At 52.1% G+C, this 15,558-nt stretch overlaps 1 protein-coding gene across 1 annotated transcript in view; it reads left to right on the top strand.

Annotated features, from left to right (window-relative positions):
• The window catches only part of Abcg1 (ATP binding cassette subfamily G member 1), a 60,128-nt gene that overhangs the window by 39,646 nt on the left and 4,924 nt on the right, over positions 1–15,558 (top strand). The window contains exons 5-14 of the mRNA XM_021185953.2: positions 920–970; positions 6,386–6,531; positions 7,866–7,989; positions 8,465–8,579; positions 10,731–10,879; positions 11,044–11,145; positions 11,948–12,116; positions 13,434–13,534; positions 13,697–13,855; positions 15,409–15,527. Of these exons, the coding sequence (XP_021041612.1) occupies positions 920–970; positions 6,386–6,531; positions 7,866–7,989; positions 8,465–8,579; positions 10,731–10,879; positions 11,044–11,145; positions 11,948–12,116; positions 13,434–13,534; positions 13,697–13,855; positions 15,409–15,527 (1,235 nt within the window). The remainder of the gene's footprint in view (positions 1–919; positions 971–6,385; positions 6,532–7,865; positions 7,990–8,464; positions 8,580–10,730; positions 10,880–11,043; positions 11,146–11,947; positions 12,117–13,433; positions 13,535–13,696; positions 13,856–15,408; positions 15,528–15,558) is intronic.

Raw genomic sequence — 15,558 nt, 5'->3', positions numbered from 1 at the left:
GAATCTGGTATACTCTAAACAGGGCTGAACCTGGGCCAGGCGAGTCTATCTCAGGGTTTAACCAAGCAAGGCTGGGGACCCCACACTATCCTGCTAAACAGGATCTGAGTAAGCAAACCAGGAGGTTTATCCTGCCACCCAACTGTGGATCCTCCCAGCCTGACAACTTCAAGGTCCTGAGTGTACAACTGGTTCCTTTCCAGGCCGGTTTCAAACCCTCCTTCCTAGGGTTTCCTTGTCTCTGTGCTGTGCACATCTGGCTTAGCTCATGGGGATTCCAGAGATAACCAGAAGCATAGCAGACCCATATGAGTCTCCCAGGACACCCACCTCTATCAGGCCCTGGATGTGGGAAACCAAGACCTCTTGGGTGTCATGAATCCATTAAGTAGCTCAGAAGTTGATGGGACAGTGGACCATGGTGTGGCTTTTACTACGGTGAGTCTCTGAATCATTGTGTGGCTTTGACCATGGTGTGGTTTTGACCACAGTGTGGCTATGGACCTTGTTTGGATCCTGTGAGCCTCATGCTTCCTGAAGCCAACTGTCATGGTTTGAATATGCTTGGCCCAGGAAGTGGCACTATTAGGAGGTGTGGCCTTGTTGGAGTGGGTGTGGCCTTGTTGGAGTAGGTGTGTCACTGTGGGTGTGGGCTTTAAGACCTTCATCCTAGCTACCTGGAAGCCAGTCTTCTCCTAGCTGCCTTTGGAACAAGATGTAGAATTCTCAGCAACTCCTGCCCCATGCTTTCCTAGACATTGCTATGCTCCCACCTTGATGATAATGGTCTGAACCTCTGAACCTATAGCCAGCCCCAATTAAATGTTATCCTTATAGGAGTTGCCTTGGTCATGGTGTCTGATCACAGGAGTAAGACCCTACCTAAGACGGGGCTTCACTGGTGTTCTCTTGCCCACAGGTGTCCGCGCATTTGAAGCTGCAGGAGAAGGATGAAGGCAGACGGGAGATGGTGAGTTTGCTGCTCCAAGCCATACGTGTGGCCCAAAGCGTGATGCAAGCACATATGAACTGTGAGGGGAGGGGCTTGTTCCTCCCTTCTGGATTTTTTTCTGTTGATTTTCTTTGCCTCCCCTTGAGTGCGTGCATGTGTGTATGTGTGTGTGTGTGTGTGTGTGTGTGTGTGTGTGTGTGTGTTGGGGGGCTCTGGGGCTAGACTGATATTTAGATCTAGCAGTCTGCAGCCTTGGATTCTCCCCCTCCCAATATCCAGAAGATGTAAACCTCAGGGCTTGGCCAGGGGCTCCACCCCCTTGGGTGTTTAATATATTTTAGATTAAACTATTCTTTTTTTAAAGAAACACTGACAATGGGGATGGTTAGTCATTGGTTTAAAAATAGCTCCCTTCTGCCCACATACCTTCGCAAGGAGAAATTGGGCTCTTTCGTCTTATTAACCAGCCATTTACAAAGAAAATAAAAAACATCATAGCCTAGCTGAGACTTCTCCTCCCATTTACCAGTTCCCAGGCTCCCTGAGCCCTCAAGGAGCAGAGAGGGAAACAAGCAGGACCCTGGAGGTTCCCAGGGTGGCGTGGGGAAATGCCTCTCAGTCTATACTCACTGGCCACCCGGGGAAGCTCATCTGGCCTGTTTCTTGCTATCTCTGGTGCTGCTGAAATGCTCTGCAGGAGAGAGATGTCACAGAAGCCCCGCCCCCTTTACATGATGCTATCTGTGTCTTCTAACACCTTCCAAGGCCAGGCAATGGGGGCAGTGCTATTGACTGGCAGTTGCCAGGGACAGGATTTGCTGCCCTTGTGGTCACACTCTCAGCCCCAACCCCTTCACTGCCTAGAACGGCTAATACAGTGTACATGGCTGGCTGTGACAAGGCAGCTGAGGCTCCCCCTCTCCTCTCTCACAGGACCCTCACACTCTGGGGTTCTCTGTCATGGTAGTGAGGTATGCACTGTGGAGGCAAAGAACTTGTTTCTGAGGTGAAAACTTCCCTGGAACTACTAAAAATGTTTCCTGTGGAATTTTCTCATTCTGAGATCGAGGGGAAGATACTGGACCATTTGTAGCCAACACAGAGAAGATATGGGAAGTGCAGGGGCCCCATGTGGGCAGTTAATGGGAATGGGGCTTGTGACCTCATCCTGTAGGGTGAACTTCAAGAGCCTCTGTGTCCAGCAGTCTTCTCTGAATCATGTGACTTAGAAAGACACCACCCCCAAGTCCCCACTGACTCCCCCAGACCTACCTCCATCCCTCCTTCGAATGAAGACAAGAAGAGACAAGGCTTAAGAGCTGACCTCCCAATATGATATGCTACAATTCTAAGCCCAGTACTTCAGACTTAACAGGCTGTTTCCAGAGATCATTGGGATGGCCCTGATCCAATCTCACTTTGTCCTTACAAGAAGAGGAAAGTCTCTCAAAAGCTCACTCAGAAGGATTCTGTTGAGGGCCCGGGGAGAAGACACTGTCTGCAAGCTGGGAGGAGAGGGGTCAGGAGGGACTGGGAGAGCCACTGCTGGGAAGAGGGGTTAGGAGGGGCTGGGAGAGCCACTAGCTGTCATACTTGAGCTTAACCAACCAGCCTTCAGACTCTAAGGTGGCATTTCCAGTGTCTGTGCCTTCAATTTGGGATACTTGGTCATGGCAACCCAAGCTGACTTAAGTCAAGCAACCATTGGGATGACAAAAGAAAGCTCTAGAAAGAAAGAAGGAAAAAGAAAACCAAGTGTCAGAACACAGTGTGCCAAGGTGAACCTGAGATGACTGATGCCAGAGAATGGGGTCCTCTGTACTTTATCTGATACCTGCCCCAGAGCTCCCTGGCCCGGCATCCCATCTTCACTGGCAAGGAGGAAAGCCACCCATGCTGGAACAGTGGTGAACCTCGCAGAAGCCAGAAGCGAGTCCAGAGGGACCTCTCTCCTTTAGAGCATCCTTGTGGCTCCTGGTGACTTATTAGAAGACTGTGGTAGTCTTGGGGACCAATTCCCACCCTAGCCTCTCCCATCTACCAGACTCCCAGACTCGACAAGGGACCAAAGCTCTATCCTCTGTGATGCCTCGCCAGTATCTGACAGTTGCCACCAAGTAAAGTAATAGTGGCTGTGTTGATTTTCCTCCCTGATGTGGAAGATGCTGGCTGGTCTCTCTGGAGGGTGAGCAGCTGGGAAGGGAGCTTTGTCTCTTGGCCTCAAACCAGAGACCCAAGGTCAGAGCTGGCCACAGACTCTCATAGTGTGGAGATGAGCAGACCAGAAGGGGAAGGTCCTACAGAGAAGTAGAGCTGACCACAAAGGGGGCCAGCCTCTTTAGCCCTGGCTTCTCTGACCCTCTCTAGATAACTTAGCCTATATAACCCATGCTCAGGCCTCCCACCACCTTACAGGCAGCATGGGCTGAAGAAGACAGTATCATTCAAGTCTTCAAGTTGTTAAGCTCTCTATGAGTGCAGGATGGAGAGATGGAGACTGGCTGTTTCTCCACAGCTGTGGCTCTGTGGTCACCATTTCCCACGTAGCTGGGGAAGCTGAATTCTCTGGACTCGGGCCTCTGAGCGGGTAACCACTGCGAGGCAAGCATTTGGCCTCCTGTGCCATCTTCGCCTCTGATGCTCTTTGGTGTTGGGAACAAAAAAAGGAGGAACCAGGGGGGCCCGGGGAAAGTGGGGGAAGGGAAAAGAGGCCTATGCCCCACCAGAGTTTTCCTATTCTCTGATCAGGTGTGGGAGGGCTGCTACCTACCCTACCCACTTATCCCTGGATGGGCATTCCTCTATCTCACTCTTCAGGGGGTGGCCAAGGGGCAGCCCTGCCTGGGGACCCCCCCCGCCAAGCTACCTTGCTAAAGTCCCAGGGTTTCAGGAGAGAGGGAATAGGGGAAGAAGTTCCCAACACTGACCAGAGTGCACAGCGGGCCTTGAAGGAGCAGAGACACTCTATGGTTTAAGAGCTTTATTATAGAAATGCAGAGGGAAAGAGAGAAGGTGAGAGAGAGAGAGAGAGAGAGAGAGAGAGAGAGAGAGAGAAAGAGAGGAAGAAGAAGAAGAAGAGGAGGAGGAGGAGGAGGAAGAGGAGGAGGAGGAGGGGAGGAGGAGGGGAGGGGAGGAGAGAGAGAGAGAGAGAGAGAGAGAGAGAGAAGAGGTAAGAGCGGAAGAGTAAGAGAGCGTGGTGGGGGCTGAGCACCCCTTTTTATGGTCTTCAGTGTTGCTAGGTAACTGGGGAGGAGTTTAGCCTGAAGGTCAGAAGCTTGGGCCATTTTGCTGCTGGAGTGGCATCTTTTAGAGAAGCCTGGAACTTTCTGGAAAATGTCATAGTTTGGTCTCAGTCTGACAGGATTCTCAACATATGCCCAGACTCCATTTATTCTGCACTAAGAAATGTCTCCGAGAGAGACAAGCCCAAACCTGTCCTCCAACCATAGCCCATGCCGAGTATCACAGAGAGCCAACTATGTAGATTTGAGGCCATCCCATGTCCGGCATGTGTGTGTGACCAGAAACTCCACTTGCCATGGGATTTCTCAGATCTGAGAACCCATGACAAGCATCTCAAGGACAGATCTGCAGCAGGACACTACCCTGGCTCATTTCCCATCAGCCCCTGCAGCACCTTGGTGAATGCTGTGTATCGGGTGTGGGAGAACAATGGAATGGAATGTTCTAGCACATTGTGGAGTATGCTGTTCATAGCCTGCTTTGTTTCCCAGAGATGGCACCTTGACCCCGAGGAGCTCTCTGCTATCTATAGCTGCTTCCTCGAGAGGGAGATCACCATGGACAGTCTTGGGCTGCTGAAACTGTCCCCAGAGGGCGAGGCTCCAGGAGGACTTGAATTTCAAGTGGCCATGGGGATTTTTGTTTTCTCTTGTATTGTTCCATTTGCTTATTTAGGGAAACATAGAGATGAACTTGTGGAGTTGTTTTGTTTGTTTTTCTTTTCTAACTACTTTTATACCCAAACCAACCTATGTAGTTAGTGTCACTTCTAAGACAAGGTTGGAGAGAAAGGGCCAGGCCTGATGGTTGTATGTAGAAATACATCATGTGGGCAGAAGGATAGCTACCAAATGCTGGGCTCTGTTTCCACTTGCCTGCCATGAGCTTCCCTGAAGAAATCAGGGTGTGCTTTGTGTATGGAATGCCCCCCTGGAGGAAGCCACCCCAGCCACCCTGCAGGATCAGCTAGTGTCTGGAAGAGCTTGGAAGCCTTGTGCTGAGAAAAACAGCAGACACTGCAGCAAGAAACAAAAATGCCTAAAAGATAAGGTTGGCCATCATGGCCCTGCCTCTTTGGCCCTTCCAGGACAGCCACACAGAAGCTGTCCCCAGGTTGGCCCCCATCTCCCAGAGCTATGGCATTCCAGGAGACCGTGGTGCTGGGTTGAGGGTATGAGCAAGAAGAGACCACGCATAAACAATTCAGATGTCCAGAGTGGAAAGTTTCTCCTTTGTGCCTTCTTCTCCTCTCAGATGACCTCATCTCCCTAGAGAAGCTATTGGCCAAGATCCTTCTGGTATGGCTACCAGGGCCTGGCTGTCTTAGAGCTGTCCTGCCTCTGGGCAAACTCTGGAGGGAATCACTGAGCACCCTGGAGAGGAGCCTGGCAGAGATGTGGTAGCTGGATCAGCCTCTGCTTCCCAAGAGCCTGCTGACCCATTTGTTTCCCTCAGCCAATACTAGGTCACCATCGTGGACCAATCAGAGGACTCTCTGCATAACTAACCATGTCTGTTACTATTCTCAACCTTTACCCTACGGCCCTGGGCATGGGGTGGCCACTGTGTCAGTTATAATACAGATCGGATCACTGCCTTGATCCATTTACCTGTGTATGGTTTAAGTGGCCTCATGACACAGCTGGCTCAGGGCGTGCGTTAGGAAACTTGCAAGGGAATTGTTCGTATGTTTTGTGTGAGATGAGAAACAGGGTGGTAGCTGTTGGGGGTCCAGCAAGGTACTTTGAGGTCATCACAGCGTGATGGTCAATGACACGTCGGTGCTGGTCACAGGCCTGATTATCCACCTACTCATGTGTCCATTAATCCATCCACTGACCAAATATTTATAGGACGTTTCTTCGTGCTAGATGTTAGGCTTAGCTTAGAAGGGAAGGGTGGTATGAGGTCTCACCAGCTGGAGGATTCTCGAAGACTCCAGCCCTTGGCTTGAACCCTCAATGCTGCTTCTTGCCTCTTGACAGTTCTTCCTGTCTCTCCAGACAGGGCCACTCACTTGGGGTGGCCTAGGACAGCTCAGCACTGTAGACATTTGTGTATGGACTGTCAGGGTTATACCCAGCAGAGCAGGACATCCCGCCAGGCTCAGCATGTGTTCTTGACAGCCATAAAGTTGGAAGGTTGTTTCCTAAGAGAGACTCTGTTGTTTTGTTTTGTTTTTGCTCACAGGTCAAAGAGATCCTGACAGCCCTGGGCTTGCTGCCCTGTGCCAACACACGCACGGGGAGCCTCTCAGGCGGCCAGCGGAAACGCCTGGCCATTGCCCTGGAGCTGGTCAACAACCCACCTGTCATGTTCTTTGATGAGCCCACCAGGTAAGCCTGTGTCTGGGGTCTGGACTGTTGACCAGGGGGAAGGGGGGAGTCACTTCTAGAGTCTGTTCTGAGGTTTTGGAGGTGGCCTTGCTGTCTTGGTATGGCCTTGGAAGGGCTACAAGAGACTGCCCCATCTGTGGTGTGACAGGACAAAGCCACTGACTCAGAGGCTTCTGTGTGTTTGCGACCTTGGGTACTGAGTGTGGAACTATGGTCGGAGTTTGGAAACATCCCTTCATAGTGTCCGACGCTCCCCTGTTCCCGAGTTTTCCGTGGTGTAGCTTCCTGAGGGCTAGTGTTGTGGGGTGCTCTGAGAAAAGGGCCTGCAGTCCCTCCCATTCCAAGTGGCTCACTGCCTTCGTGTGACCATGTGAATCCTGACTTCTGTCCCGGGCACACCTGCTTACCCTTGGGGAGATACACAGGTCACTAGTTAATCAGCCTGCCTTTCTGCCAAGCATGTTATATTCAGGCATTCCCAACAAAATAGGTTGGCTGCACGGGGCTGCTCCTGACTGACTTCTCGTAGACTTCTTCGTCTCCTTCCTACCGGGTGCTTGTCTCGTGGATGCCCACTGAACTTGAGAGCCATCCCTAGCATCCCAGGGAGGTTCACATCTATTTCAGCCCAGCCTAATGCCTAGCGCACAGTGGGCCCCCAAAACAACTTCAAGAAACCTTAAAATTGCCTGTCACAGCCTCACTGCCCTGGAAGAAAGCTGGTGCTCAGAGGTGCCCACTGTGGCTCCTCCCACTTGTTGGGAGCTTCCTAGTGGAAGCAAGAGGGGCTTGGGAATTCAAGCAGGAGAGGAGAGAACTCACCCAGGGGTGCCATGGCACGCCGCCCCCCCCCAGCCTCAGGACTCTGCCTCCCCACAAAAGCCATCAATATAATCAATAAACAGCAGGGGCACCCCTCCCCCTCCCCAACTGCCCAAGTAGGGGGAAGGGTGTGGCATTGTGACTACTGACTACCAGGCTTTGCTGTTTACTTTGGAGGCCAGCTATTTACCTAGCCGGTTCTGGTGTCTCTCCCCAAGGCAGGTGGGGATCCCCTCCGCCATTCCACAGCCGGGCCTTTGGGAATCTTCTGGGCTCTCTCCTGTATCCTTGTCAGAATACCATACAGCATATACAGCCCCTGTGGAAGTATCACCCTTGAACAATTACAGGGGCTGAGAAGAGCCCAGCCTTGGGGGGTGGGGTGGGGCGGGGTGGGGAGGTGTGTGCAGCTACAGGTCCTCCCTCTGTAGTGACTGCCCGGACCCCTAAGACTTGGGGCACTGAGTTTGTCCCTCACATTTTTAGCATCTCACGGTGTCTTTGACTTGCAGTGGCCTGGACAGCGCCTCCTGCTTCCAAGTGGTGTCTCTGATGAAAGGGCTGGCCCAGGGTGGCCGCTCCATCGTCTGTACCATCCACCAGCCCAGTGCCAAGCTCTTTGAGCTCTTTGACCAGGTGTGTGGCCCCCTCCCCTGTCTAGGTCCTTGACCTACCCCAGGATTCTTACCCCAGACTCCATCCTAAGATCCCTGACAGGGTAGAGATAGCCTGAAAAAAATGAGACCCTAGGTCTGTATTCTTTCCACTAGTTTTCAGGGTGATTGGCTGACTGGTTGGTTAACTAGCTGGTTGACTGACTGATTAATGACTGACTGGTTGAATAACTAATTGACTGGCTGACTGACAAGCTGGCTGACCGATGGGCAGGCTGGCTGGCTGGCTGACTGACTGTCTGACTGACTGACTGACTGACTGACTGACTGTCTGACTGACTGACTGGCTGGCTGGCTGGCTGGCTGAATGAATGAATGAATGAATGAATGAATGAGTCACTGGCCAAATGCGTGAAGGGCTGACTGAGTGAGAGCTGCCATTGCTCTGCAGAGGTGAAGGCTGCGGTTAATACCTTTCTCTCTTTGCTTCCTCTTAGCTTTATGTCCTAAGTCAAGGACAATGCGTATACCGGGGAAAGGTCTCCAATCTCGTGCCGTATCTGAGGGATCTGGGTCTGAACTGCCCTACCTACCACAACCCAGCAGACTTTGGTGAGTAGAGCCCGCCCAGCCGGAAGGAAAGGGGAGGCTCTCCCCCAGTCTTGTGTGTCCCACTTTGACGTGATGTGTGTGTGTCAGGAGTTGTTGGCATGTCTTAACCAATGGGGCAGGGCCATCCTATGAGAACTCCAGGCCATCTTCTCTTCCCGGAGGACTGATCTGATGGCCAGCATCTGCCCTGTCTTTGCATGACCTCACCCTTCTATGTGGACACCGGTCACTAAACTTAGGACCAACCCTTCATCCTGATTGCTTCCCTTGCTACTTAGAGCCACCCAGAGGTTCCAGTTGGACAGCCCTCGTTTATGGCTTTTCTCCCACAGCTGTGTTCCTCTCAGACATCTGGCCACACAGCTCTTGGGGTTCCATATGTCACTTTCCAAATTGTGTTCTGGGGATCTTGGCCCTTGTCAAACATTCCTTACCTACATGAAGCAGACTGCCGCAAAGTGGGGAGGGGAGGAGGCAGGTGGGGAAAGTGCCCCTTAAAGGGAAGAACTGGGTATATTTCAGTATTGCGGGAAGTATTCAAAAAGGAGCCTGCCCGCCAACTCTCTGAGGGGCCCTGCCATGCTCCTGTGTGCCCCCACTGCCAACTCTCTAGATAGCCCCCGCAGCATCTGGCTCGCTTGTCCTGGGAGCAGCTAGTACTTAGCCATAAACCCATGTAGTCAGTGATTCCACATCCCAGGAACTAAATGGAACTGCCAACCCCCCGGCTGCACATCACAATACCCAGGAACCCGGTAAAATCAAGACTCTTAAAGCTTAATTAATCAATCAGATTTATGTATCAATAATATCACAATTTACAAGATGCCAATTCAATAATTTTAGAGCCAATTGATAATAATAAAAGCTTTATCCCAATTGATCTAACCTTATGGTACCACAACTACTTGTGGCTGGCAAAAACACCACTCTGGTCTGCAGCCATCTTCCTTCACCTCCTACCCTGAGACACTTCCTCTCTGCAACTCTTAACTCCGCCTCCCCTTTCCCTGCCCAATCACAGACCTCCTCTGCACTATTGTAATTGGACTGGGAAAATCCTGCAACATTTCAAAGCCAAGGGAAAGGTCTTGTTTGCAATTGGCTTATTCCCTCACATAAGAGAGCAGAGCAACAGTGATGGGCACCACTGAGTGGGGGTTGGAGGGAGATGGAATCCTGGAGAGGAGGATAAGCAGGAGCGGGGAGAAATGTGGACCCATGGGAAGGTGGAGGTATCTGGTGAGGTGAGCATGCCCCTTCCCAGAGGTTGCTCTTCCCTGATGGTCCTCTGGCGGGACTGTGGCACTTTAGGAGTGAAGAGGCTAGGCAAGGAGTTTAGAGATGGATTGGGCATTGCTGAGGGCTTGCCCAGCGCTCTGCGTGATGCTGGTTCAGATATGTCCTGGCTTCCGCCTAATGTGCACATAGAAAAGCGGTCACGGGTTTGCTAAGGGGTACCAGGGAGGAGGAGTCTCTGGACATCAGTGACATGGTACTCAGATGAGGGCTGTGCTACTCAGGGAGGTGCTAAAGGAAGGAGCCGGATACAGAGGTGTCTAGACGGCAGCAAACTGTCCTCACCACGGAGCAAGTGGGAAGAGTCAGCCTAGTCACCCACAGAAGTCTAGGCTGAGGGAACTTGCACAGGGTCCAGGAAGGGCAGAGAAAGTGAGTGAGGAAAGCCAGGAGAGAGCTGCTTGCTGGGAGGTGAGGGGTGTGGGCCATGGTCCCCAGCCTCAGAGTAGTGAACTCCTGAGTGCTGGAAGCAGCCCTCTGCTGCGGACCATTTTATATACTCAGCACTTGAGCAAGGAGCCCTGCTTCCTCCGCTGCAGCCCATGCTGGTCCAGAGCAGGCATTTGGTGTATGCTGTACAGATAGGTGGTCATGGTGAAGAGGCATGCACATTTGTGGGTTTGCATTTCTGGCCTCCTGACTCCATGAATGGTTTACTGGTGGGAGGTTGTGAGCGGACATCAGTCGGCAACCAGCTGCCGGGGCTGTTGGCCAGCCCCAAGTGTAACTCATTTTAAAGCTTTCACATTGCCATTTGGGCTGTGCTATAACAGAGACCTTCAGTTCCCATCAGCACCGCAGTGATTCTTCCCAGAAGCCCCTGCCTCATGTCACCTTCTGTGTTTCCCACAGTCATGGAAGTGGCATCAGGGGAGTATGGGGATCAGAACAGTCGCCTGGTGAGAGCCGTGCGGGAGGGCATGTGTGACGCTGACTATAAGAGAGACCTGGGGGGCGACACTGATGTGAACCCGTTTCTTTGGCACCGGCCTGCTGAAGAGGTAAAGCAGGTGAAGGGATGGGAGAGGTCTGGAGACAGCGCCTGCGGGTAGCTCATGTGCTGCATGTACATGCTACGCTATGCTACATAAAGGCCCTTCCTGGCCAGGGAGGGTGTGGCGAACAAGCAGCTTACTCACCACCTTCCTTCGCTGTGCTTCCTCAGGACTCCGCCTCCATGGAAGGTTGCCATAGCTTCTCGGCCAGCTGCCTCACTCAGTTCTGCATCCTCTTCAAGAGGACCTTCCTCAGCATCATGCGGGACTCGGTAAGGGCATCTGCTTCCTCGCCCCCTCCTGCAAGCACACTTTCCAGTTGCTGTTTCTCAGTTTGCATCAGTCAGCTATCACTATTGTGCTGCAGTAACAAAAGGCCCCAAGGCATCTGTGTTCGTTGTGTGTCTTGCTGATGTCATACATGTACTGCGTGGGTCGAGGTGGGCTTGGCCCCATCTCTCTTCTCACTCCAAACCCCAAACTGGAGAGCTCCAGTATGGACCTGCGGGAAAGTGCCAGAGGGAGACCGAGGACTGGGTTCACGCAGAGAGGGAGGCAGGAGATGATGGAGGTTTGATAACACTGTGGTCCAGTGGCCACTAGGTAGCCTGCCAGGGAAGGCTGAAGTCTAGGTGTAGCCTCGGGGCCCTGAGCTAGAAGACCTGAGATTTACCATGTGGGCCCAGGCTCATAGCAACCCAATTCACAGCTAGTGAGGGTCTCCTGTAGAACCATCCCCAACATTGCTTTGTCTCCTCTGCCGGGAGGCAGGCCCAGTTTGCTAGATTTGAATAGAAGCAACAAACCATAGTTTTAGTAGTACATGAGCTCAGAGTGTGTATGTGCGTGCGTGTGTGCGTGCGTGTGTGCATGCGTGTGTGCATGCATGTGTGCGAGAACGTGTGTGTGCATGAATGAATGTACTTGATACAGACTCTGGTTATTTCCCTGGAGGAAAGGGCAGGGGTCTCGTATGATCTGCTGTCATGGGAGTCAGAATCCGATGCTTCTGGTGGCCTTGGCCCTGTCCCCTCTCTCCTGTGCCCCGGGTAAAAGCTGTGCCTGCCCCCTTAGGTCCTGACACACCTGCGAATCACCTCGCACATTGGGATCGGCCTGCTCATTGGCCTGCTGTACCTGGGGATTGGGAATGAAGCCAAGAAGGTCCTGAGCAACTCTGGCTTCCTGTTCTTCTCCATGCTGTTCCTCATGTTTGCTGCCCTCATGCCCACCGTTCTGACCTGTGAGTGTCCTGTTCCTTCTAGCTGGGACTCCTACCCAGGCTTGGGGACAGAGGCCTTGCCTGGACTGTGCTGGGCTTTTACAGGTCTTGATGCTTCAAATCCAACCTTTATATTGTTGATGAAACAAGTTGTGTTGTGTTTACTGTTGGATAAGAAACTATAGTATAGTAGGTTCGGGAGAAAGAACATACTGCCCTTTTTGAGGATCTGGATTTGGTTTCTAGCATCCATGTTGAATGGCTCACAGCCACATGTAACTTCAGCTCTAGGAGATCCAGTGCCTCTGGTCTTTGGGCATTTGCATATATGTCACACACACACACACACACACACACACACACACACACACACACACTGTGTTTAGTACAGATGATCAGATCTCAGTGAAAGGCAGCAGGGCATGATGGAAGGCAGTTCCCCAAAGTCTGCTATTTAAGAGACCCTCAGTTTGGCTGCACCTATCTGACCAGTAGAGTTCAGGTGTGCAGATAGCCTGGACGGCCAGCTATGGCCAATCTCTTTGGATTAGAGAGCCGGTGAGCCCATCAGAGATAATGCTGGCCAGAATGGTCCCATTAGCCACCATGAGGACACTTGGTTTTGTCAGGGACTTGGTCCACTCTGGGTCTTCATGGGACCACTTGGATTGATTTCTTTCTTTGCTGCTATAATAAAATCTCACAAACAACAGCAGCTTAGAGAAGAAAGTGTTTAGTGGGTGTACAGTCCCAGAGCCAGCCTCTGTCATGGTGGGGAAGGTGCAGCGCACCCGCAGGAGCAGGAAGTGGAGAGTGGAAACAGGAAATGGGTCAAGGCTGTCAATTCTTAAAGCCCCACCCCTCATGGGATGTACTTCCTCCCACAAGGCTCTACCTCCTAAAGGATCCATAACTTCCCCCAAACAGCACAGCCAACTGGGGACCAAGTGTTCACCTATAGGGGACATTCCTCATTCAAACCATCATGGAATGTACCTTTTCAGTTTTTCAAGACAGGGTTTCTCTGTATAGCCCTGGCTGTCCAGGAACTTGAGCTGTAGACCAGACTGGCCACAAACTCACAGAGATCTGCTCGCCTCTGCCTCCCAAGTACTAGGATTAAAGATGCAGCTCTTGCTATTAGAGAAACAGCTGGTGGTTTTTTTTTTTCTAGACCAGTGAATGTAGGTTTCATCTTTTGTTTAAAGTCTGAGGTCTGGCGTGTTGGGGGCCCACACTGTGACATAGGTCAGAAGCCCCAGGGCTCATCCATGTGTGTATCTGAATCCCTGGCTGTGCCTACCCAACCAGTCTCTTCTGCCTGCCTTCTTGTTGTAGTTCCCCTGGAGATGAGTGTCTTCCTCCGGGAGCACCTGAACTACTGGTACAGCCTGAAGGCCTACTACCTGGCAAAGACCATGGCCGATGTCCCCTTTCAGGTATGCGAGCCACCAGTGATTTGCCAGAGGGAACAGACATTGTCCACACCCCACAAGAGCTGGGTGGGACTGGTTTCCACCAGTGTTCTGCTGAGAAGAGTAAGGGCCCTGGGGGCGGGAGACAAGCAGAACCCTACGGGGACACAGGCCCTGTACTTGCAGATCATGTTCCCCGTGGCCTACTGCAGCATCGTGTACTGGATGACGTCCCAGCCGTCGGACGCTGTGCGTTTTGTGCTGTTCGCTGCTCTGGGTACCATGACGTCACTGGTGGCCCAGTCCTTAGGCCTACTGATTGGAGCTGCATCCACATCCCTGCAGGTACAGCCAAGGAAGTGCTGAGCAGCACTGGGCTTCTGTCTGTCTCCTCTGTCTAACTATGGGGCTCAGTGAACACTTCACTCTGTTGTTAACTTATAGGTGTCTAACTTCTAGGGTGTTCTCACAGGAACGAATTAGCATCTTCAACAATCAGAATGGCCTTCTTACAATAGGGACTTGCAGGGTGGCTGGGACTACATACTGCACACACCCAGACATGAGTTCTAAATGTCAGCTCATGTCATACCAAGCACACCCATTTTACAGGTAGGGAAGACTAAGGACCTTGACTTGTTGGCATCACACAGCTGGCACAGAGACCAAGCTCTCCACACCTCTAGCCTTGCCTCAGTAGGTTCGCTTAGCCACCCTTTGGCACACCAGTGGTGGATACCCACTTTTCATCTCACCCAGAGCCTCACATAGCTCTTCTCTGTGTCTTTGAGCCTGGCCTCATCTCCAGTCCCCAAATTGCCTCCCCTGCCTTTACAAACCATAGCCATTGGAGGCTCTTAAGGTCCCGTGCCATGTTCCAAGGGCTCCTGGGTACCACCTGCTTCCCAGTTCATCTCTGGTGTTCCCAACAGTGGCTTCCAGCTCTCCAGGGTCTAGGTTCCTCACTCAGAGGTGGAACCTGTATCTGTATGGTATCTGTCTCATAGCATTGCCATAAGGGCCAAAGACAACACCCCAGAGAAGAGGCTGGGACATCCCAATCCCAAATCAGGCCAGTGGAAGAGTATCTGTCACCCTATGTTGACCTTTCACCTCAATGTGGCCTGTGCACCCTTGCCAGTCCCATGTAGACATCAGAACCATGCTGCTTCCATAGATGGCTTTGTCCCCTAATGTTGACACCATCCCTCCATCTCACCTTCTCAGACCTTCCCCCTAGAGGACCCCAGAGGATGTATCTGACTAGATGCTGGATGCTCTTTAGCTCATTTATGAACAACACATACACACATAAAACACGCACAGCACAGCCACACCTTAGAGTCTTTCCTGCAGAGCCTGGCTGTTGGGAGCTGCCACTTGCAGCCTGCTGGGTGTTGTCCTTAGCTCTCAGGGGACAGCAGGACCCCAGAAGAGGGATCCACTAGATGGGCCCCCATGGGGTCCTCAAAACCCATCTCTGGCATTTGGTGTCACAGCAGGTTGATGACTCATCTTTGCCTCTAGGTGGGATCCCCCAGAGAGGTGGCCCTACCCAATTATCAGCTCCAGGTACAGCTATAAACTGCTCACTAAGACTCCTCAGAGACCACTCCCAGAAAATATTGGGCTCTGCCTTCAGGAAATGCCATTGATTTCGTTTAGCACCCTTCCTCAGCTGGGGTCTCAGGGCCTCTCTTCAGGAGATTAACTTTTGGCCCCACCAAGGAACATTCTTGGTCACCATCCTGGACATCTTGGCCAGCCCAGGAAGACTCTAGCCCTTTGACACACTTCCTTTCCAGCCACTGGGATATCCTCAGGGTCACCTGAGTGGGTGAGATAACCCTCCCCCCTTGCAGCGAATGCCTTTCATGTCCCGCTGCATCTCACTCCAGGTTGCGACATTTGTGGGTCCCGTGACAGCCATCCCCGTCCTGCTCTTCTCCGGATTCTTTGTCAGCTTTGACACCATCCCAGCCTACCTGCAGTGGATGTCCTACATCTCCTACGTCAGGTACCTGCAGGCGGTAGTGGCAGGGGTGTGG

Source organism: Mus caroli, unplaced genomic scaffold (genome assembly GCF_978045245.1).
Source record: "Mus caroli unplaced genomic scaffold, Mus_caroli_1 scaffold_18, whole genome shotgun sequence".
In the NCBI taxonomy this organism is placed as follows: domain Eukaryota; kingdom Metazoa; phylum Chordata; class Mammalia; order Rodentia; family Muridae; genus Mus; species Mus caroli.
This window is presented reverse-complemented; position numbering and strand designations above follow the sequence as displayed.